General features: G+C 40.4%; 1 protein-coding gene across 12 annotated transcripts in view; it reads right to left on the minus strand.

The window, feature by feature from the left end:
* The window catches only part of NEK11 (NIMA related kinase 11), a 275458-nt gene that overhangs the window by 119314 nt on the left and 133925 nt on the right, over positions 1–22219 (minus strand). For 6 of the 12 annotated variants that reach the window (XM_043474428.1, XM_043474425.1, XM_043474429.1 and 3 more), the window contains one exon: positions 20754–20913. In XM_043474428.1, coding sequence (XP_043330363.1) covers positions 20754–20913 — 160 coding nt within the window. The remainder of the gene's footprint in view (positions 1–20753; positions 20914–22219) is intronic. The other 6 variants (XM_043474430.1, XM_043474432.1, XM_043474426.1 and 3 more) reach the window with 1 other exon arrangement.

Raw genomic sequence — 22219 nt, forward strand, 5'->3', positions numbered from 1 at the left:
TCACTCAATAAGTGAAAATGATTATTTTAAACAAAGGGGAAGGGTAAAATGATCAGCGTTAAAGTGAAAAAATATTATGCATTTCTGATTTAGAATCTGAATAGGGTCCTACTGGAAAGCCCCAAAGAAACTTAAAGGATCTAATAAATCTTGACAATGGATGAGGTGCATATATAGAAACTCAAATTTGGACCCAGCAGTGCCTTTGCTGTGCATCCAACTAGAAAACTAGAGTTGTATTTATTCCATCAGTACATTAAGTACCTTTGTCAAACACACCTGATTTTTCACAATCCATTTAACTAAAAATAGTTTTATATCTTCCTGAAGGTAAAACAAAATAGAAATGTATTCGTTTAAGAATATGGCTAGATAAATTAAAACAGGTTGCTATACATGTAATTTATCAACAGTGACATATAAAAATTCATCAAAAGACAAGCTGTAAAAATCCATGCCACCAGGGAAAGAGCATGGTTTACCGTCACCATAACTCCCTGCGTCTGAAGGTTTTATCTCCATGACGATGAGAGCCAGAAATCAACCTGCTCTACAGCATTGGCTGCATTATGCTGATGCTACAGCTCTCTAAGGACTATTTTTCTGAAAAGTGGAAGAGTAACACAAAATAATTAATCAGATGATTTGCATCATATTTGGGATTCTTCAGTGATGAAAAACTGTTTGCATAGAGAATGCAGGAGCCCAGAGTTTGGGTGACTGATTTAGAAACTCCAAGGCTCTTTGGAGGAAATATGTAGTGAGTGAATGTGTTGCACAATTAACCCCACAGGAGGCCCCTCAAACAGTTTCAAGATCTTGCATCCACTTAGCACATAAAATGATGTCAATTAAAGCATAAAAGTGCATCATCTCAGTAAGACTGCAGATTTTACGACCATTACAATAATACTGGCAGCATTACTTTTGCTTATTAATGATTTCACCCCCATGAAATTTAAATAGAGCTTTTACCTTAGAGCACCTTATTCATGAAAAGGGTTCCTGCTGCTTAACTGTCTTTTTTTCTAGCTTATTAAAATTTTATTTAACAGGGCACTACAACTGGAGAAATTATTCAAGAGATCCAGGAATTTTTAATGCTGGCTCTTTCAGTGTCTCCTTTCATGCCCAGAGAAACAGTTCTCAGAGTGGTCCAGGGACTCTGGGAGTACCTGAGACACTTTCAAGAGATTGCAGAACTAACTTCATAACAATACCAAGATGTTATTTTCCTTTTTCACTCTAATCCACTCAGATGTACACAGTGGAGTCTTCTAGGCACTATGTGACATGTAACATCACAATAGTCTAAATGCAAAACATATATGAGAATCCAGCTATTTCTATTAGGCCAGTTACCTTTTCAAAATTATAAAAATGTAAAGCAATGTTGCTATTCTAAATATTATTTTAGAAAATTCATAATATGTGACAACATGGACAAACCTTGAGGATATTAGATTAGGTGAAATAAACTAGTCACAGGAGGATGAATATTGTATGACTCCACTTATTTGAGGTTTGTAAAATAGTGCAGTCATGAAATTAAAAGACACTTGTTCCTGGGAAGAAAAGCTATGACCAACCTAGACAGCATATTTAAAAGCAGAGACATTACTTTGCCAACAAAAGTTCATATAGTCAAAACTATGGTTTTTCCAGTAGTCATGTATGGATGTGAGAGTTGGACCATAAACAAGGCTGGGCACCAAATTGAGGCATTGATGCTTTTGAACTGTGGTGCTGGAGAAGGCTCTTGAGAGTCCCTTGGACTGCAAGGAGATCAAACCAGTCAATCCTGAAAGTAATCAACCCTGAATATTCATTGGAAGGACTGATGCTGAAGCATAAAGTCCAATACTTTGGCCACCTGATGCAAAGAACCGACTCATTAGAAAAGACCCTGATGCTGGGGAAGATTGAAGGCAGGAGGAGAAGTGGACGACAGGGCATGAGATGATTGGATGGCATCACTGACTCGATGGACATGATGAGTTTGAGCAAGCTCCAGGAGATGGTTAAGGATGGGGAAGACACGCTGCAGCCCATGGGGTTGCAAAGAGTCAGACATGACTGAACAACAACAAAAATACTCTAATTCATAAAATCAGAGAATGCAAAGGTGGTTGCCAAGGGTTTGGGAGAGAAGGATATGGGAGCTACTCATCTATGGGCATAGAGTTTTACTCTATGTGTTTTTACTCTACTCTACTTTTTTACTCTATTTACTCATCCAGTAAGATGAGTAAGCTCTAGAGACCTGTTGTATGACACTATCTTTTGATCAACATTAGTAAACTGTACACTGAAAAAAGTATTAAGAGAGTAGATCTCCTGTTAATTGTTATGCTCCCAATAAAATAAAATCTAAACAATTAAGTATTCTTAAAAAATTCAGTATTCTTGCCTGGAGAATCCCATGGACAGAGGGAGCCTGGAGGGTTACAGTCCAGGGGTTCGCAAAGAGTCTGACATGACTGAGTGACTAACATCTTCAAAGTAGCAAAAGCACTGATAAACAAACAAACAAATCAATAAGTAAAAGTAACGAAGGAATGTAGGTCCCACCAAATATTTAAATATATTTTGATACTATAATCCAAACAATTTTTTTAGTATGGGAATAAAGCTCAGCATTAATGCAAATACTTCTGTGGGGATTTGATGTACAAAACTGATGTATATTTCAATTATATGTGAAGAAATAATCACTTATCAAACAGAAATATAATTTTAAGAATATGATGTTTCTGTCGACATGTAGGGTTTATTATTGCTATTTTTAAATGGCTATTGTTTAAATTCTCATAGATATAACCACATAAACAAAAACTCTTTGGTGTCCTGAATAATTTTTTAAGAGTGCAACATGCCTTGAGATCAAAAAAGTCTTAAAACTGTGAGCCTAGGGTAGTCATGTATGGATGTGAGAGTTGGACCATAAAGAAAGTTGAGCACTGATGCTTTTGAGATGTGGTGGTGGAGAAGACTCTTGAGAGTCCCTTGGACTACAAGGAGATCAAACCAGTCAACTGACAGTCAAACCAGTCAATTTGATCAAACCAGATCAAATCAGTCCTGAATATTCATTGGAAGGACCGATGCTGAAGCTGAAGCTCCAATTCTTTGGCCACCTGATGTGAAGAGCCAACTCATTAGAAAAGACCCTGATGCTGGGAAAGATTGAAGGCAGGAAGAGAAGGCAATGACAGAGGATGAGATGGTTGGATGGCATCACCGACTCAATGGACATGAGTTTGACCAAGCTCCAGGAGTTGGTGATGGACAGGGAAGCCTGGTGAGCTGCAGTCCATGGGGTTGCAAAGAGTTGGACATGACTGAGCAACTGAACTGAACTGAGGGTTTATTAAATAGCCGACTATGCCTACTCTTCTGTTCATCATCACTGAGAACAAACTCCCAAAACAGATGTGGGAAGAAAGTGGGCTTCTGCATCAGGCAAAACTAATGTCAAATTCTGGTTTTCTTATTACTGGCTGTGTGATTTCGTGTGAATTGTTTAACTTCTCTGAACATTAGTCACCCCATCTAAAAGAGAAGTAATATTATTAAACTATTTCCCTCAAGAAATTTGGTAATTACAAAATAAAAAATATTGTATATTTACAGGGAGACACCACCTCTGCAAGAAAGATGTCACCTCATTCAAGTGATCAGGGTGACACATATCACATACTCTCAGTTCTGTTCAGTCGCTCAGTCATGTCTGACTCTGTGACCCCATGGACTGCAGCATGCCATGCTTCCCTGTCCTTCACCATCTGCCAAGCTTGCTCAAACTCATGTCCATCAAGTTGGTGATGCCATCCAACCATCTCATCCTCTGTTGTCCCCTTCTCCTCCTGCCTTCAACCTTTCCCAGCATCAGGGTCTTTTCCAATGAGTCAGTTCTTCACATCAGGCAGCCAAAGTATTGGAGTTTCAGCTTCAACATCAGTCCTTCCAATGAATATTCAAGGCTGATTTCCTTTAGGATTGACTGGTTGGATCTCCTTGCAGTCCAAGGAACTCTCAAGAGTCTTCTCCAACACCACAGTTCAAAAGCATCAATTCTTTGGCACTCAGCTTTCTTTATAGTTGAAATCTCACATCCATACATGACTACTGGAAAAACCATAGCTTTGACTAGATGGACCTTTGTTGGCAAAGTAATATCTCTGCTTTTTAATATGCTGTCTAGGTTGGTCATAGCTTTTCCTCCAAGGAGCAAGTGTCTTTTAATTTCATGATTGCTGTGACCATCTGCAGTGAAAAATTTTGGAGCCCCCCAAAATAAAGTCGGTCACTGTTTTCATTGTTTTCCCATCTATTTGCCATGAAGTGATGGGACCAGATGCCATGATCTACATTTTCTGAATGTTGAGTTTTAAGCCAACTTTTTCACTCTCCTTTCACTTTCATCAAGAGGCTCTTTAGTTCTTTGCTTTCTGCCATAAGGGTGGTATCATTTGTGTGTCTGCATTGTTGATATTATTGATATCATTATTATCATATTGATATATTATTGATATAATATACATGTTATATATATTATATATCAATATATAGTATTGATATATTACTGATATTTCTCCCAGCACTCTCCCATACTCTACCTGATGTGATATAGTGAGGACATATCATTTCTGTGCCAGTCTTGACTAGAATGAGTAGCCTCTACCTAACTCAGAAGTATCAGACAAACCCACAGTAAGAGACATGCTACAAAGTAAGTGAATATTACTTACAAAAGTGCCAAGATCATGAAAGAGGATGATGAACTCAGGGCTGTCACAGATCGGGGGAGATGAAGGAGACACAACAATAAACACAGTGTGGATGCTGGACTGGACCTTGAAATCCAAAGGGACCTTTGGGGAGGGGACTGATAAACTAGAATAAGATCTGTATTTACTTAGCAGTGTTGTTACTTTTTTGGGTTCTGATTACTGTACTTTGGTTAAGATGTTAACATCTTAAGCAGCTAAGTGAAGGGTATATAGAAACTCACTCTATTATATTTTGCAAGTTTTCTGTATGTCTAAAATTATTTGAAAATAGAAGTTTTAAAAGTAAATTAATCAAACGGAGGCAATCATGTCTTCCATTCAGCACTATATGAGGTTTAGAAGTAACCTGTGTAAAATGTTTTCTGCCATACCTTGCTTATAAATACAGGCTTCTGTTTTCATTCTTTTTGTTGTATACGCTTTATTTTTTTCCCCAATTCATATTTTTTAGCCTTTTTGCAAAGCTAGTCAGGTGGTACTGAATTCATTTAGCTTTTGCTTCTCTGTAAAGCGTTTGGTTTTTCCATCAAATGTGAATGAGAGCCTCACTGGGTAATCTTGGCTGTAGGTTCTTCCCTTTCATCACTTTAAATATATTGTGTCATGCCATTCTGGGCTGCAGAGTTTCTGCTGAGAAATCAGCTGATAAAATTATGGGAGTTCCCTTTTATGTTGTTTCTTTTCCCTTGTTGCTTTTAATATTTTCCTTTGTCTTTAATTTTTGTCAATTTGATTACCACATGTCTTGATGTGTTCCTCCTTGGGTTTATCTGCCTGGGACTCTCTTTTGCTTCTTGGACTTGGGTGACTGTTCCCTTTCCCGTGTTGGTGAAGTATTCAGCAATTATCTCTTCAAATATTTTCTCAGGTCCTTTCTCTCTCTTCTCCTTCTAGGAATGCTCTAATGTGAATGTTGGCGCATTTAATGTTGTCCCAGAAGTCTCTTAAGACTATCTTCATTTCTTGTCATTCCTTTTTTTTTTTTCCTGTTCTGCAGCAATGATCTCTACCATTCTGTCTTCTAGGTCACTTATCCATTCTTCTGCCTCGGTTATTCTGCTATTGATTCCTTCTAGTGTATTCTTCATTTCAGCTATCGGATTGTTAATCTCTGTTCTCTAGTTCTAGGTCTTTGTTAAACATTTCTTGTATCTTCTAAATTTGTGCCTCCATTCTTTTCCCAAGATGTTCGATCATCTTCACTATCATTATTCTGAATTCTTTCTTTTCTTTTTTTGGTAGGTTGCCTAGTCTCACTTCATTTAGTTGTTTTTCTGGGGTTTTATCTAGTTCATTGATCTGGGACATATTCCTCTGGAATCTCATTTTGTCTGACTTTCTGTGACTATGGTTTCTGTTCCACCGGCTACAGGATCATAGGTCTTGCTTCTGCTATCCGCCCTCTAATGGATGAGGCTCTCTAAGAGGCTTGTGCAGGCTTCCTAGTAGGAGGGGCTGGTTCCTGCCTAGTGGTGGGTAAAGCTGAGTCTTGTGCCTCTGGTAGGTAGGGCTGTGCCTAGGAAGACTTTAAGCAGCCTGTCTGCTGGTGGGTGGGGCTGTGTTCCTGCCTGTTGGTTGCTAGGCCTGAGGCATCCCAGCACGGGGGCCTACAGGCTGCAGGGTAGAGCTAAAGGCAGCCCCTGGGAGGGCTCATGCCAATGAGCACTCCCAGACCTGCTGCTGCCAGTGTCTTTGTTCCTGCAATAAGCCACAGCTGCATCCCCCACCCGGCAGGAGACGCTCCAACTCCAGCAGGTAGGTCTCGCTCAGGCTCTTACGTGGTCACTACTTTTTACCCTGAGTCCTGGCGCACACACGACCTTGTATGCACCCTCAAAGAGTTGAGCTTCTGCTTCCTCCTGCCCTGTGGAATTCCTGGGATCAAACTCCACTGGTCTTTAAACCTAGATTCTCTAGGGCTCCTCCTCCTATTGCTGGGAAGCCCTATGTGGGGCTCAGAACTTTCACTTCTGTGGCAGAACTTCTGTGGTATAATTGTCTTCCAGTTTGTGGGTCACCCATCTGAGTATGGGATTTGTTTTTATCGTGGTTGTGCCCCTTCTACCATCTGGTGGCTTCTTCTTTGCCTTTGAATGTAGGGTATCTTTTTGGGTAGGTTCCAGCAATTTTTTGTCAATGGTTTCTCAGTGGTTTGTTGTGCTTTTTGTGTTTATATAACAAGGGATGAGTAGAAGGGATGATATCCTTCTACTCTGCCATCTTGAGCTAATCCCCTTTATTTTTTACATTTATTTTATATTGGAGTACAGTTAATATACAGTATTGCATATATTTTATATTGGAGTATAGTTAATGTTCAGGTGTACAACAAAATGATTTAGTCACACACATAATACATATACATTTATATATATCAATTCTTTTTCAGATTATTTTCTTATATAGATGATTACAGACTGTTGAGTAGAGTTCCCTGTGCTATTAAGACCTACTGGTCCTTCGTGATTATCTACTTTATATGTAGTAGTGTGTATATGTGAATCCCAACCTCCTAATTCATCTCCCCCAACTCCTTTCCTCTCTGCTAAGATTGTTTTCTAAGCCTATTGAGTCTGTTTCTATTTTGTAAATAAATTATCAATTTTTTAGATTGCACATATATATATTATAAATATGATATTTGTCTTTTTCTTTCTGACTTACTTTACTATAATAGTATAATAATCTCTATGTTTATCTATGTTGCTACAAATGGCATCATTCCATTCTTTTTCATGGCTGAGTAAAGTTCCATTGTATATATATATATATATATACATATATATATATATATATATACATATATATATATATATATATATATACCACATCTTTATCCATTCATCTGTTGATGAATATTCATGTTGCTTCCATGTCGAGGCTACTGTAAATAGTGCTGCAATAAACATTGGGGTGCACGTATCTGTTCAAAGTATAGTTTTCACAGATATATGCCCAGGAGTCGGATTGCTGTATCATATGGTAACTGTTTTTAGTTTTATAAGGAACCTCCATGCTATTCTCCATAGTGGCTGCACCCATTTACATTCCCTCCAACAGGGTAGGAGGGTTCCCTTTTCTGTACAGTGCTTACTGCTTATAGATTTTTCAATGGGGCCATTCTGACTTGAATGAGTGATACTTCATTGTAGTTTTGATCTGCATTTCTCTAATAATTAGTGATGTTGAGCATCTTTTCATGTGATTTTTTGGCCAATTGGATGTCTTCTTTGGAGAAGTGTCTGTTTAGATCTTCTGCCCTTTTTTTGACTGGGTTCTTTGTTTTCTTTTATATTGAGCTGCGTGAGCAGCCCATTTGGAAAGTCTGGACTCATAACACATGTGAGCAAGCGCGCCTTGACTTGAGGAGCAAGGTGGCCTTCTCAGCCTCCTGTGCATGAGGTAGCCTGACATAGACTATTAAGACCTGCTCCCTCCTGAACATGGACAAGCCTCAGTCTCAGTCTCTCAGATGGAGGGCCACAGTCAGTCTGCCTTCCCTTCCCTTCGAGTCGCCACTCCAAACCTCCCACTCTCTGATATGATAAACAACAGCACAGGTGTGGCCAGCTCTAGGGCAGGCCCTAGGTGTAAGCAACCCTGGCCCTCTAACCACAGCTCCTGCTTTACTCTCCCACTTAAAAACAGAATTGAGAATTATATTACTAGGACAATCTAGAATTTTTGTTTTAAGAAAATATAAAAATTTCAGAAAGTTTCTTAAGATATTTTGAATTTATACCTGAACTTAAAATTTCTGAAGATATTCTGAAGATATAGTTGTTTATGACATGCAATAGTCAAAAAACACTGTTTTGAACAAGCCACTATGTCACTTCTAGGACATACATGCCCTTCTTTAAAATAAATATGACTTGCCTATCTCACCAAATTTGTGGTAAGAATCAAATGACTGAATCAAATGATTTAACTAGCACATAAAGGGCTTCCCTGGTGGTTCAGTCAGTAAAAAATCCTACCGCAATGCAGGAGACTGTCTGAAATGCAAGAGACCTGGGTTCAATCCCTAGGTCGGGAAGATCCCCTGGAGAAGGAAATGGCAACCCACTCCAGTATTTTTGCCTGGGATATCCCATGGACTGAGGAGCCTGGCGAGCTACAGTCCATGGGATTGAGTCAGACATGGCTTAGCAACAAAACTACCACCATGACCACCATGAACATAAAATCATATCAGGAATATTCCGATTCTATGGCAGCCCTAGGAGAGGCAAAATCATACATTCTTTTGAAATAAGCATAGACTTTCCCCTAACTTAGCAATCTATGCTCTGGAAAAGTGGCCTGCTGAAATTCCTTTATATCCTAACTAAATGAGAAAATAACAGAATTCAGGGCAACTTGTCTAAAACCAGGAGGTCACTCATACATACAGCCTCTGAGGTAGAGTACAGAACAAATCCCTGTGATTCAGAAAAGCTCCCTCATTTCATTATAAACCGGAGCAGAAAGTTCCATTAAAATAATTGCATGCATTACTTGAATATTTCCATTGCAAAAGTCATAGTTATGCCTACCAAGTTTTTTATTTTAATCTACTGAGTTTGGCCTAAATCCCAAATGAGACTACAGTGGAAAAATGAATGTATATTCTTGCCCTTATTACACTCCTTAGCACAAAATGTTTTTACATTTATAATGTTTTTAGAGAAAATAGCTGGATATTTTAGCTGCTAGTTTACAGGCTGAGGATGGCTGGCAAAGGAGCATGTTTTAAAGCAGTAACTTTGTCCCAGGTTCTGCTTCTGGGTATAACAATGGCACCCTTGACGCAAAAACAGAACGTATATCTGCAGAGACTCAGCTTTAGTTCTGGGGACTGGTTCTGGTTCTTGTCTATGGTCTTGACAAAGAAGGCAATTTTTCTTGGTGCTAAAATAATTGGCCCAGATGAGCATAATTAAGACTATAATTGGACAGGGGGAACTAATGAGCCTAAGTGATTTTACATTCCCCATATGCAAAAACTAGAGCAAAAAAAGTAATGTATTCAAAATCATACTTGATTTATAGAGTGAAGGTACTTATAAAACTATAATCAGAAGGTCTCCTGGGTGGTTAAAAACTGATGAGATATAGTTGCTTATCTCATTACCAACTGTAAAGGTTTTATGTGGAAGTTGAGAAAATACTGCAACTTGCTTTGACACTATTTTTTCAGTAAGAGATTGTTGTATGTTTTCTGTTTTGTGTACTATGCTAAGTTCTTTGTATATCATCTAATTTATTCCTCATTAACCCCAGAAGTCCGGGTATTACTATTACACCCATTATATGGATGAGAAAACTGAGGCTGGGAAATATAAATTTTTTGCCCAAGTTCACACAGCTGGTAAATGGAAGAATTGGAGAAAAGATAAATTCTGGCTCCAAACCTCTTTCAACTCATGGCTTCCAGTCTAATGGAGTTTTGTGAAATGTCTATGGTTATTCCAGAAGTTTCAGTCATTCTTACTTTTAACATACTGGAGATAAGGTTACTTGAAGTTAGAGAAAAATTTTGAATTATAGACTGTTTATCCCAATCTGCTTTTTTTCATCAAGCAGATGGGTGATTCAGATGAACCACTGTGGCATCTACAGAGGGTGCCTCCCAGCTCTCCTCCCACAAAGTTCCCGCTGAGCTGAAGGGCATGCAGGGAGCTGCCAGTTCTCGACTGCAGCATCCTGCAGACCTGCTGAGCATGGGAGCTAGCGGCAATGGTGGGACAGGGTCCTCTGGGAAGCAGACAGTGAGACTGAGAAGCACAAGAGATGTACTGAGGGAAATCACAGATTTCCCACAGAGGAATCTTTTGTTGGGCAGGAATGCTGTGCCCCACCATGGTCCACAGATCATGCTTTAAATAGCGAGGGACCAGCTTACTGGCTCTCAGCTGTGGGGCTGTGACACACTCCTGTATGTGAATGCCTCTCAGGGATAGCATCACATGTGAATCAATGAATACTGTCAATACAGTGGGAAACATATATACTCACACAAGGATACCTACTAGGTAGAATTTGGAGCAGAGATCGACAAAATGTAAATGTGATTTATCAAGTAAAAAGCAGGAGATATGGTATTGAATGATATCAGGATGGCACCAAGAATGCTGGCGCTCCCAGGAGCATGAATGTGGGCCTATGAACATGCCTGCACACTCAGGGCGCTGGCTCTTCAGCAGTGACACAAAGCTACATTTTAGGCATTTAAAACTGTCCCCAGATCTGCTTTTTCTTAACCAGTAGTCACCATCTAGCCCTCTCAAGTACATCACTAAAATCTCTCATACAGGGGACCATAAACCCACAAAAGTTAGTTTTGTTCAAAATGTCTAATTCCACAAATGAAGGGAGACCTCTACAACTAGAGGCCACATGTTCATAGGCGACTGCTTGTGCAAACTGTCAAATTATACCTTAAAATGGGGCTGGCGAGGTGGAAGTAGAGAGAAAGAGGGGGGTTAATTTAATTCTAAGCTGCTTTAAGCCAGGAAAACAGGCCATGTGGAGTTAAGCTGGGGAGAGGAGTTGGGTTTGCTCATTATTCCTAGAGTCAAAAGAAAAAATTAATCTGAGATATGAGAGTGAAGTCCTTTGATCTCTACAACCCCAAATGTCCAGGTGCATTGAATGTATTGAAAGATAATGTACTGAAAGATGACAGGCATCTCACACTCACCTACAACTCTGTACTTAGCCAGCTCATCTTGAAGAGTCAGAAGAAATGCCCATTAATAATTTAAAGGAGTCCAGAAAAAGAAACCCAAATAAGTCCAGAATCAGCAGGAAAGGATGGCCAAGGTCAGCTATAAAGTGGGGCATGTAGGATCACACTACACCTTCATGATTCGTATGAAATGCATTCTGACATGTGGATGCCAAAGCACAGATTGGCAAGAGGAATTTAAGAAGACTCTATCCTGCAGCCTCAGAGACGATTCCAGCTGAGAAGCTGTAAATGCTGACAACATCACAAACATTCTGAAGGCAAACAGAAAAATGGATTTTTTTAAAGAGTAAGTCAAATTCACATTATTGCTCACACACAGACATACTACTCTGAAACAAAACAATCATTTTGGATATTTTTTATAGGTTTCTTATTTTCTATTTTGAATTTTTTAGAAGCAAGAGAAAAAGAGAAGTCAGTGGAAAATGCTGTTAGTCATGAGTGACAGAAGGAATTACTACTGCAGTTCCTTGACAGAAAGGTTTTGTTATTACTGGGTTTTTTTTTCTGGAAATATGTTATTTCACCTGAAAAAAAGTGCAAATTTGACAAGTAAAGCTAGAGCTGAGACTGAGGAGGCTCTCACTGCCACACAACAGGACAGAGGGTCCCTTTACAGAGCAAAGAGGACAAATTTAAATGCCTGTTACAAATACCTAAATTAAAGTCTGGCCTAAACACCAAAGCAGAATACTTCAATCATGTCAACAAAAAAATTAGTGAGTCAAAGATGCTCATGAGACTGGAAGTAAGCACTGTCCAATATTGCTAGGTTCGTTTTCTATGGCCTCTTAGCTTCCTTTCATCATCGCGATGATGCTCTCCAGGTGGTGGGTACAGGAGCCCTGAGCACAACTGTGAAATTGCATACAAGAAAAACAATTTCATTTACAAAAGGAAAACCATACCATAGTATGTCCAAAATGCTATCTGAAGCACACATTATACAAGATTTTAGTCTATAATATTTTGTTTCTATTCTGCCTTAAAGCTATGATGGATACTTAATTTTCTGCTTAATTGATTCATTCCAAACCTGAACCACGCTAGGGGAAATGAGGTCACTTAAAGATGCTCTCTGCCTGGGAATTCCCTGGCAGTCCAGTGACTGAGACGTTGTGCTTCCACTGCAGGACGCATGGGTTCAATCTCAGGTCAGCACTAGGATCTTGCTTGCCAGGCTGTATGGCCAAAAAACCCCTCTTTGCTCTACCAGCAGAGCCCTTAGTTTAATAACTACTGGGCTTCTCTGGTGGCTTACTTAGTAAAGAATCTGCCTGTAACGCAGGAGACCCAAGTTCAACACGTGAGTCAGGAAGATTCCCCCAGAGAAGGAAATGGCTTCCCATTCCAGTATTATTGCCTAGAAAATCCCACAGACAGAGCAGCCTGGTGGGCAACACAGTCAACTGGATCAAAAAGAGTAGGATACGACTGAATGACTAACACACAGTTTATGCTTAGCTGAGGGGTTCAGTTCAGTTCAGGTTCTCAGTCACGGCCGACTCTTTGTGAACCCCATGGACTGCAGCACGCCAGGCTTCCCTGTCCATCACCAACTCCCGGAGCTTGCTCAAACTCAGGTCCACCGAGTCAGTGATGCCATCCAACAATCTCATCCTCTGTGGTCCCCTTCTCCTCCCACCTTCAATCTTTCCCAGGATCAGGGTCTTTTCCATTCAGTCAGCTCTTCACATCAGGTGGCAAAAGTCTTGGAGTTTCAGCTTCAGCATCAGTCCTTCCAATAAATATTCAGGACTGATTTCCTTTAGGATTGACTGGTTGGATCTCCTTGCAGTCCAAGGGACTCTCAAGAGTATTCTCCAACACCACAGTTCAAAAGCATTCAATTCTTCAGCACTCAGCTTTCTTTATGGTCCAATTCTCACATCCATACATGACTACTGGAAAAACCATAGCTTTGACTAGATGGACCTTTGTTGGCAAAGTAATGTCTCTGTTTTTTTAATATGCTGTCTAGATGGGGCATAACTTTTCTTCCAAGGAGCAAGCATCTTTTAATTTCAGGGCTGCAGTCACCATCTGCCATGATTTTTATAAAATCTGAAACTGTTTCCATCATTTCCCCATCTTTTTGCCATGAAGTGATGGGACTGGATGCCATGATCTTAGTTTTTTTGAATGTTGAATTTTAAACTAACATTTTCACTCTCCTCTTTCACTTTCAAGAGACTCTTTAGTTCCTCTTTGCTTTCTGCCATAAGGGAGGTGTCATCTGCATATCTGAGGTTATTGATATTTCTCCCGGTAATCTTGATTCTAGCTCATGCTTCATCCATCCCTGCATTTTGCATGATGTACTCTGTATATAAGTCAAATAAGCAGGGTGACAATATACAGCCTTGACGTACTCCTTTCCCGATTTGGAACCAGTCCTTTGTTGCATGTCCGGTTCTAACTGTTGCTCCTTGACCTGCATACAGATTTCTCAGGAGACAGGTAAGGTGGTCTGGTATTTCTATCTCTTGAAGAATTTTCCACAGTTTGTTGTGATACACACAGTCAAAGGATTTGGTGTAATCAATAAAGCAGAAATAGATGTTTTTCTGATATTTTCTTGCTTTTTCGATGACCCAATGGATGTTGGCAATTTGATTTCTGGTTCCTCTGCCTTTTCTAAAACCAGCTTGACTATCTGAAAGATCTTGGTTCACATACTATTGAAGCCTGGCTTGGAGAATTTTGAGCATAACTTTACTAGTGTGTGATGTGAGTGCAATTGTGCAGTAGTTTGAGCATTCTTTGGCATTGCTTTTCTTTGGAATTGGAATGAAAACTGACCTTTTCCAGTCCTGTGGCCACTGCTGAGTTCTCCAAATCTGCTGGCATATTGAGTGCAGCACTTTAAGAGCATCATCTTTTAGGATTTGAAATAGCTCAACTGGAATTCCATCACCTCCACTAGCTTGGTTCATAGTGAGGCTTCTTAGGGCCCACTTGACTTCACATTCCAGGATGTCTGGCTCTAACCACCATTGTGGATATCTGGGTCATGAAGATCTTTTTTGTGTAGTTCTTCTGTATATTCTTGCCACCTCTTCTTAATGTCTTCTGCTTCTGTTAGGCCATACCACTTCTGTCCTTTATTGAGCCCATCTTTGCATGAAATGTTTCCTTGGTATCTCTAATTTTCTTGAAGAGATCTCTGGTCTTTCCCATTCTATTGTCTTCCTCTATTTCTTTGCACTGATCACCTCGGAAGGCTTTCTTATGTCTCCTTGCTATTCTTTGGAACTCTGCATTCAGATGGATATGTCTTTCCTTTTCTCCTTTGCTTTTCACTTCTCTTCTTTCCTCAGCTATTTGTAAGCCTTCCTCAGACAGCCATTTTGCATTTCTTTTTCTTGGGGATGGTCTTGGTCACTGCCTCCTGTACAATGTCATGAACCTCCATTCATAGTTCTTCAGGTACTCTGCCTACAGATCTAATCCCTTGAATCTATTTCTCACTTCCACTGGATAATTGTAAGGAATTTCAATTAGGGCATATCTGAATGGTCTAGTGGGTTTCCCTACTTTCTTCAATTTAAGTCTGAATTTGGCAATAAGGAGTTCATGGTCTGAGCCACAGTCAGCTCCCGGTCTTATTTTTGCTGACTGTATAGAGCTTCTCCATCTTTGGCTGCAAAGAATATAATCAACTTGATTTCAGTATTGACCAAATGGTGATGTCCGTATGTAGAGTCTTCTCTTGTGTTGTTGGGAGAGGGTGTTTTTTATGACCAGTGCATTCTCTTGGAAAAACTCTGTTAGCCTTTGTGCTGCTTCATTTTGTACTCCAAGGCCAAATTTGCCTGTTATTCCAGGTATCTCTTGACTTCCTACTTTTGTATTCCAGTCCCCTATGATGAAAAGGACATCTTTTTTGGTGTTAGTTCTAGATGGTCTTGTTGATCTTCATAGAACCGTTCAACTTCCGCTTCTTCAGTGTTACTGGTTGGGACACAGACTTGTATTACTGTGATATTGAATGGTTTGCCTTGGAAACAAACAGAGATCATTCTGTCATTTTTGAGATTGCATCCAAGTACTGCATTTCAGACTCTTTTGTTGACTATGAGGGCTACTCCATTTCTTCTAATAGATTCTTGCCCACAGTAGGTAGATATAATGATCATCTGAATTAAATTCACCAATTTCAGTCCATTTTAGTTTACTGATTCCTAAAATGTTGATGTTCACTCTTGCCATCTCATATTTGACCACTTCTAATTTACCTTGATTCATGGACCTAACATTCACAGTTTCTATACAATATTGTTGTTTACAGCATTGGACTTTACTTCGATCACCAGTCATATCCATAAGTGGGTGTTGCTTTCGCTCTGGGTCCATCTCTTCATTGTTTCTGGAGTTCTTTCTTTACTCTTCCTCAGTAGTTAAGGGGTGGATCATGGAATCACATACAGCTTTCCCAGGCAAGGGCATTATCTTGAGAGGTCCACAGGTGCTGATTTTCTTTGTAAATAACTGATATTCTGGGGCTGCATTTTCCTCTTATGTCTATCATGCCTCTTTTGGACACACCAGTGAAGTAGCTAATGGGGCAAGTGTTATTCTGTATCCACTTCAATTTTTCAAATTCGTATATAACCTTTCGAATTTCAGCCAGAGGTATCTATCCAGCTCATCATGCAGAAGAAACACTCTGAATTATTAAATATACCTCAGGGTGGGGAATCAGTACATCTTCATTTGATATCAGATTCATTCTAATTATCCTCTAGAGCTCAGACAATTAGGGAGTGACTGCAGGTGCCTATTCCTCGGAGTAAATGTGAGAGTCAGTAGCAAACACAAGTGTAACTCAGCAGAATACATGACAAATATGAAGCAGAAGCACCATCAATTTATATTCATCAACCACGTCTCTAAGACAGAGCTCTGAAAGTGAGAGGACATCTGGGAATGTGGACATGATCTCTAGCACATGGTCATCTTTTCTGAGGGCTGACAAGGCAGGTTTTTGGATACGTTTGGAGACTGGACTGTTAACATTTTGTCCTGTGATGCTCAGGCTGATTTTGTGGGTCCCAGGTCCTCTTAGATCTACCGGTATGGGTCCCCAACCTCACAACATGAGCCCCACAATCAAAAAGACTGAGAGAGGAGCCAAAGGATTCCAGCCCTCATCTTCTCACCTCCTGACAGAAGACTGCAAACTCTATTAACATTCCTCGTGGAAGACAATGTTGCTTGGTTGACATTAGAAGAAAACCCCACAATCATTTTTTTGGACTAAGGACCCTGTGTCCCAAATAACATCCAGAGATCCTCTTGGATGCCTTCTAGCTCCATGATTTCATGCCAGTCTCTCTCAGCCACTCATTAGCTAAAACACAGGCTAATAGGCATTACTTATATATTCTTTGCTGGATATTTTATCATTTTTAAAAAATTTATCAGTTTTATTGAGGTATAATTTATGGACAATAAAATGCACTCATTTAAATTACAGAGTTCAATGGCAGGGTGAATGGGAGGGGAGTTTCATGGAGAATGGATACGTATATACGTTTGGTTGAATCCCTTTTCTGTCCAACTGAAACTACCACAATGTTGTTAATGGGCTATATTCCAATACAAAATTAAAACTTAAAAAAAAATAGAGTTTAATAAGTTTTGACAAATATATACATCTGGGTTACCATCACCACAACAGGTTCCTTGGGTACTTTTGGAGTCAATTTCTAACACCATGATCCCCAGGCAACCAGTGGCCTCATTTCTGTCACTGGAGGTTAAGTGCTGCTAGTTCTGGACTTCATAGAAATGGAATTATTTAATAGGAATTCTTTCATCTTTATCTTCTTTCACTTAGCACAGTGTTTAGATATGCACCCAAACTAGTGTATATTCATAGTTTGCTTCTTTTCATTGACGAGTATTACATTGTATGGATAAATTACAAGTTAGTTTGTCTGTTCATCTGTTGATTGACACTCGCTTCTACTTTTTGGTACTATATATAAATACAACTGCCAAGAACATCTGTGTTCTTCCTTGTAGACATACTTGCATTTCTCTTGGTAACCATCTAGAAGTGCAGTTGCAATAAGTAAACATTTTCTTTTTAAAAATAAAAACAATTAAAAAATATCATTGTCAATCACCTTATTTCCACTTAGACATTTAAAGGGAAGAAATGGCACCATAAATCATAGGTCAACCTGCAACTAAAAAAAGGGCATGTGGGCTTCCTATGGGCAAGCAAAGTATGAAACTCTTGAGGGCCAAGCTTTCTCTGAGCACAGGGAAGGAGCTCAGAACTGGCTCAAGGAGTGGCTTGAAATTAAGGAAATTAAGTGGCAGCTGGTCAGGCTCTAGGTAGGCAGCCAAGGTGGACAACTTTGCAGCCTCTGCATGAAAAGAGCCATACTCCGGATGGGTCTGGGGCCCCTGAGTTCCAGGCTATTCCAGCTTTGCAAGAAATGCTACTCTGAAACTCAGCTGTTGGTTGCTAAAAATAAGGCTAGAGTATGATAAAGTTTCTGGCAAGAATTAATGTGCAAGAAATCATCAGTATTACATACAAGGAGTTAAATGAGGATAATTTCTTCAATGTTCCAGTCATGCTTTTTCATTTGATTATAATGGTTACTCATGACTTCAGCTACATTAAATCCACCATAGTCAACTAAACACATATCAGAGGTAAATAATGCATCACCCTGTCCTGTTTCTCTGCAACAGAGAAACAATTTCTCTGCAAATTCCAGAAGGAATTTCCTAATTCAACATCAAAGACTGATTAAACATTTGGTAAAGGAGCTTAAAAAAATGATTGTGTGATTTTATTTTACATATACAAACCAGATAAAAAATAAATAAAAACTTCCTCTGGGTGCTTAAAGTTTGTAGTCAAATCTTCTAAAAGGTAGAGAATAGGAGAAATAATGAACCACTTCAGAGTTCATGAAAAAATTAAAATCTCCTGTCTCAAAATTTCACAATTAAGCTATGAAGTCACTAATCATCCTGCAGTTACTAACCAATCATCGAGCCAAGGGCTACACGTTCATAGTCCTTCATAGTATCCCTTTTCAATTTAATATTCAAGGAAGAACAGAAATTAGAAAATACAAATTTACAGAGAAGAAAAAAATAAGGGAAATTTTATAAGTATTTTCCAAAGCATTTGGCCAAACTAAAACTACTACGTGTTTTTGGCTCTCACAGCTTATAATGGGGATTTAAATAGTGTTTCCTTACGGCATGGACAAGTTGGGCAAAGGAGTGAATTGGCCTATTTTCAGTTTGGTTGGTAACTCAACACATGGCCTGCCATCGCAGAACCTCCTGACAGAGGACAAAGCATGAGGTACGGAGGCCGCCAGCCCAGAGAGTCCTGGCAGCTCTGTGGTCTGAGCTAGCTTAGAAGTAACGTGCACTGGAAGCAGGAACTCTGGAGCCCTAATTTGCCCTGGACAGCAAATTAATTACTGTCTTCGGTTTCTCATTTGTGAAATGAATAGGTACATTTCCTATCTGAAATCTGGAGGCTGGGCACAGGCCTCTCACTCCTAGACCACCTGCTCAACACCTCGTCCTGGGGCTTCCTCTTTCTATATGGTGATGGCTGTTCAGCAACACACAGGCTGTCAGAACTGGTGCTACTTGGCGGCTGTCTGGTCCTTAGTTTTATAGTCTTGGAAAGAAAGGCCCAGGGGATAGATCTATGCTTCCAAATTTTACCTTTGGAAAATAATAAGTAATGTACTAAAGAAACACCTGCAAAGAACCTAGATGCAAACCCATCTGATACACATATCTGTCTGCCAACAACTCCCATTACCAGGCGGCTTCCAAAACATCCTTTCGAAAGTTGGCAGATGGTACCTGAAGACTTTCAGGTCCTGGTCTCCTCACAGCTGAAGGAGGCAGTGCCAGCTCTAGCAGCTCCAACAGGAAGACATCAGATGCACGCTTGGGCTGAAATGACCAGCCAATCCAAGTGCCACTACCTCCATTTTTTTTTTTTGAAAAGAGAAGTCAGCTCCTGCCAAAGAGAGTTTCAGCCACAAGGATGCACCTGGAGACCTCTGACCACAAGATGCGAGGCTTCCACGCCCCCACCCCCATCCCAGGACCTCCGCAGCAGACACACTAAGGCCTATGACAGAAGTCTCCGGAAGCACCTCCTGATGTCCCGGCTGCCTCTGCCTGCCTTACAGACCGGTGCTCACCCAGGAACCTCCCTGCACTTGGACTGAAACTTGAATTAGGATTCGTTCTCTCAACCTTTCTGGGCTCCTTCCCCAACTCTCCTGATAACATTTTGTACTTTTAGCCCCATCTTGGCACCTGCCTCTCAGAGGTCCAAACAATGTATCATTCATTCACTTGAGGAATGTTGACCGAGTGCCTACAATGGTCCTGGGCTTCCCAGGTGGCACTAGTGGTGAAACTCGTCTGCCAATGCAGGACACATAAGAGACGTGGGTTCAATTCCTGGGTCAGGAAGATCCCCTGGAGGAGAGCAAGGCGACCCACTCCAGTATTCTTTCCTAGAGAATTCCATGGACAGAGGAGCCTGGTGGGCTACACAGTCCACGGGGTTGCCAAGAGTTGGACATGACTGAAGTGACTATGCACGCACACACAATGTTTCTGGCACTTGTCCATAGCCCTGGGGAGAAGGGTACAGAACTGCAAGGCCACACATTCCCAGCCCTCCCTCTCGGGGTCATGAACTGCTTCCTCTCCTTGGCTTTCACCATGTGCTGAGAGCACGGAACAGCCTCAGCTCATTCACTTTACTAATGGATTGCTGCATGGTTAAGGAAACTGTTGCCAGGGGCTTCCCCCACTGGGCCAGCCTATTTTACTCTAAAACTCATGTTTTTTTACCATTAGGCTATGATAACCCAGTTTGGCTGACAGCTCTAAGCACTTTCTTTTCTGGCTCATGAGGGCCAGAAAAACAAGTTACAGAGGGAGACTGTATTTCAGAGCATTCACAGTCCTACACAGGTTAGGGGTGATGCTGTTTAACTCATACAGAAGGGGAGGTCCCTTGTTCAGTGTGAATGTCTAGCTCATCTTCACCATGTCAAGAAGACAGAGAGGGTAGGCAAAGCCTCAGTTTCCTAATCTGTATCACCTCAGCTCAGCTCTGGCAAATGATAGAAGGTGGCTGCATATATCCGAAGCTTTCCCCAGAGGCCGCCAGGCCCACAGGACGGTCAGCCACACCAGCCCACCTGTCATCCAAGAGCAGCTTTCTGAACACTGATGCAAATCCATACCATGATCTCCAAGGTCAGCTATGGTGTCCTCCACATTTGACCCAAGTGTGCGGAGATCCAGGGAAGGAATGGGCTGAGACTCAGGCAGGTTGTCTGAAGCTGAGTCATCAAATTCCTGGCAAAAAGTAATGAACAATTCATGAGAAGCTGATCAGAGGAAACAGCATTATCACAAGTGAAACAATATTCTTGTTTAGAAAATGATTTGGAAACAAAAGCCTAGCTAATCCTCTCCCTTAAATATGATAACATTTTCAAATCTTAGGAAGGCAGCTTGGGATGAGAGAAACAACTTTGAATTAACTTGGCAGGTGACCTTGGGCAAAGTACATAACCTCTCTTGGCCTGAGTGTCAGGGTCATGGTGAGGGTGAGGCAGGTGGGACGCCCAGGGCGCACACGGAAGGAAGTACTGACTTGCAGCATTGTCTGCTGAGAATAAGGATCTCCTTCCATTGTGCACCCAGGCCTCACGCTCCCCGCAGCCTAGTCCAGCCCTGCTCAGCTTCCTCATCTCAAGACTACAAGTGCTGGCTTTGATAATGTTCAAGCACTCTTCCAGCTTTTACAGCTCCGTGATTTTATGAATTTCATTTCCCTAAAAGAAAGAGATCTAAGAGGTGACATAAGAGTTTATACTTCAAAAAAAAAATGTTAAGTTAAACTTCTCAAATATATCAACAGGCATTTCAGCTAATCACTGTGTCTATATATGTGTGTGTGTGTGTTTGCCACCCAGACCTAATGCTGAATTGACCTGTTTTCCAGGATAAATGGTTTTCATGGAGAACTAGTCCAAGAGCACCTTCTCATCGAAAGGAGACAGTTCAAACTAATCCTAAATAAATAAGTAAAACACAGCTATGCGACACTCTGATGTGGCATCTGTGGAAATATAGTCATAAATATTTTTAAGAAAAATAGTCCATTTTTATACTGTATAATAATTGTTGCAAGAGGTGAAATGGGCTCCAAATTTCAAAGGATCACCAATAATGCAAAAAAACAGAGACTGTGTGAAATGTGCCTTTGCGTCTATTTCAGAAATTTTTTGAAAACAAGTATTTGAATTCTCAATTGACTTCGATTTTCTGAGGTTCTCTTTGAAGAGAACTGTTATAATTGTCTTAGAAGGAGCAGGACATGACCTGCTCTTTGATCCCCAAGACTATTTCACATTTGCAGGCCTGACCTGCCACACTCTTCACAAAAACCTTCACACCTGCATATATCCCAGGGTAAAAGCAAGACTGGGCTTAGTGTGTGCATCGTGGTATCTAGTTGCTTTAAGCTACAATCCTTTAAGAAATGGTGACAACATGATTCCACAGTCAACTACACTTCAAGATTTCAAAGCCCAAATCCAGCAGAGCAGAAAATGCCTGCCAGAGAAAAAAGCCCCGTCAGTCAGGATCTGAAAAA

This window comes from Cervus canadensis, chromosome 7, assembly GCF_019320065.1.
Source record: "Cervus canadensis isolate Bull #8, Minnesota chromosome 7, ASM1932006v1, whole genome shotgun sequence".
Lineage (NCBI taxonomy): Eukaryota > Metazoa > Chordata > Mammalia > Artiodactyla > Cervidae > Cervus > Cervus canadensis.